Source organism: Oncorhynchus keta, unplaced genomic scaffold, assembly GCF_023373465.1.
Source record: "Oncorhynchus keta strain PuntledgeMale-10-30-2019 unplaced genomic scaffold, Oket_V2 Un_scaffold_1436_pilon_pilon, whole genome shotgun sequence".
Lineage (NCBI taxonomy): Eukaryota > Metazoa > Chordata > Actinopteri > Salmoniformes > Salmonidae > Oncorhynchus > Oncorhynchus keta.
In genome coordinates this window covers 117501-120000 of record NW_026290786.1, presented here as the reverse complement: position 1 = coordinate 120000, position 2500 = coordinate 117501, and the positions used below count along the sequence as shown (strand labels likewise).

General features: G+C 52.4%; 1 protein-coding gene across 1 annotated transcript in view; it reads left to right on the top strand.

Moving 5' to 3' along the window:
- The window catches only part of LOC127927481 (ADP-ribosylation factor-like protein 13B), a 56881-nt gene that overhangs the window by 4649 nt on the left and 49732 nt on the right, over positions 1-2500 (top strand). Inside the window, exons 3-4 of the mRNA XM_052513926.1 lie at positions 1803-1873; positions 2020-2125. Of these exons, the coding sequence (XP_052369886.1) occupies positions 1803-1873; positions 2020-2125 (177 nt within the window). The remainder of the gene's footprint in view (positions 1-1802; positions 1874-2019; positions 2126-2500) is intronic.

Below are 2500 nucleotides of genomic sequence, written 5' to 3'. Positions count from 1 at the left end.
CTGCCGCCCCTACACTCTAACCACTAGGCTACCTGCCACCTCTACACTCTAACCACTAGGCTACCTGCCGCCCCTACACTCTAACCACTAGGCTACCTGCCACCTCTACACTCTAACCACTAGGCTACCTGCCTCCTCTACACTCTAACCACTAGGCTACCTGCCACCTCTACACTCTAACCACTAGGCTACCTGCCGCCCCTACACTCTAACCACTAGGCTACCTGCCACCTCTACACTCTAACCACTAGGCTACCTGCCTCCTCTACACTCTAACCACTAGGCTACCTGCCACCTCTACACTCTAACCACTAGGCTACCTGCCGTCCCTACACTCTAACCACTAGGCTACCTGCCGCCCCTACACTCTAACCACGAGGCTACCTGCCACCCCTACACTCTAACCACTAGGCTACCTGCCGCCCCTACACTCTAACCACTAGGCTACCTGCCTCCTCTACACTCTAACCACTAGGCTACCTGCCTCCTCTACACTCTAACCACTAGGCTACCTGCCTCCTCTACACTCTAACCACTAGGCTACCTGCCACCTCTCCACTCTAACCACTAGGCTACCTGCCGCCTCTACACTCTAACCACTAGGCTACCTGCCTCCTCTACACTCTAACCACTAGGCTACCTGCCTCCTCTACACTCTAACCACTAGGCTACCTGCCTCCTCTACACTCTAACCACTAGGCTACCTGCCTCCTCTACACTCTAACCACTAGGCTACCTGCCTCCTCTACACTCTAACCACTAGGCTACCTGCCTCCTCTACACTCTAACCACTAGGCTACCCTGCCACCTCTACACTCTAACCACTAGGCTACCTGCCTCCTCTACACTCTAACCACTAGGCTACCTGCCTCCTCTACACTCTAACCACTAGGCTACCTGCCACCTCTCCACTCTAACCACTAGGCTACCTGCCGCCTCTACACTCTAACCACTAGGCTACCTGCCTCCTCTACACTCTAACCACTAGGCTACCTGCCGCCCCTACACTCTAACCACGAGGCTACCTGCCACCCCTACACTCTAACCACTAGGCTACCTGCCTCCTCTACACTCTAACCACTAGGCTACCTGCCTCCTCTACACTCTAACCACTAGGCTACCTGCCACCTCTCCACTCTAACCACTAGGCTACCTGCCTCCTCTACACTCTAACCACTAGGCTACCTGCCGCCCCTACACTCTAACCGCTAGGCTGCCTGCCTCCTCTACACTCTAACCATTAGGCTACCTGCCTCCTCTTCACTCTAACCACTAGGCTACCTGCCTCCTCTACACTCTAACCACTAGGCTACCTGCCTCCTCTACACTCTAACCACTAGGCTGCCTGCCTCCTCTACACTCTAACCACTAGGCTACCCTACCACCTCTACACTCTAACCACTAGACTACCTGCCGCCTCTACACTCTAACCACTAGACTACCTGCCTCCTCTACACTCTAACCACTAGGCTGCCTGCCGCCTCTACACTCTAACCACTAGGCTACCTGCCTCCTCTTCACTCTAACCACTAGGCTACCTGCCTCCTCTACACTCTAACCACTAGGCTACCTGCCACCTCTACACTCTAACCACTAGGCTACCTGCCTCCCCGAATAGAGAGCAATATGTCTTGCTCTATCCTTTATTGAAGGGACACATGACATGTTGTAGACTACCCCCCCCCCCCCTCCCTTGTGAATATTGCCCTATAATTTTTCCTGCATGTCCTTCTCCTACCACACCTCCATTTGAGTCTCTGTGTCATCTCTCTAGTAATCCATCTTCTCTGTGGTGTTTTTAGGAAAATAACACTGGTGATGGTTGGACTTGACAACGCTGGGAAGACTGCTACAGTACGCGGGATCCAGGGAGGTGAGTGGGTCGTCTTGACTTGAATCACTCACTCGATTATAAATGTAAGATGTTTTTTTGGGGGGGGGGCTCGTTGTCTTCGTCGCTGAGTGTGTGTGTGTGTGTGTGTGTGTGTGTGTGTGTGTGTGTGTTGTGTTCCATCACAGAGAGCCCAGAGGACGTGGCCCCTACGGTAGGGTTCTCCAAGGTGGATCTGAAGCAGGGGAAGTTTGAGGTCACCATCTTTGACCTGGGCGGAGGGAAGAGGATCAGGTCTTTATACTCCTTGTCTTTCTGACACACACTCCTGCACTTTCTGCCCTGATTCTGCTGATAGGACTATTTTAAACAAAGGTCTACTTGCTGTGATATGTAGTCCCCCCCCTACTAAACGTATAGTTGAATGTACTTCCTGTGGTAGCTGTGATATGTAGTCCCCCCCCCCCCCCTACTAAACGTATAGTTGAATGTACTTCCTGTAGTCCCCCTGCTAAATGTTTGATGGAATGTACTTCCTGTGGTAGCTGTGATATGTAGTCCCCCCGTCCCCCTACTAAACGTATAGTTGAATGTACTTCCTGTAGTCCCCCTCCGCTAAATGTTTGATGGAATGTACTTCCTGTGAGTGGCTCTGGATAAGAGTCTGCT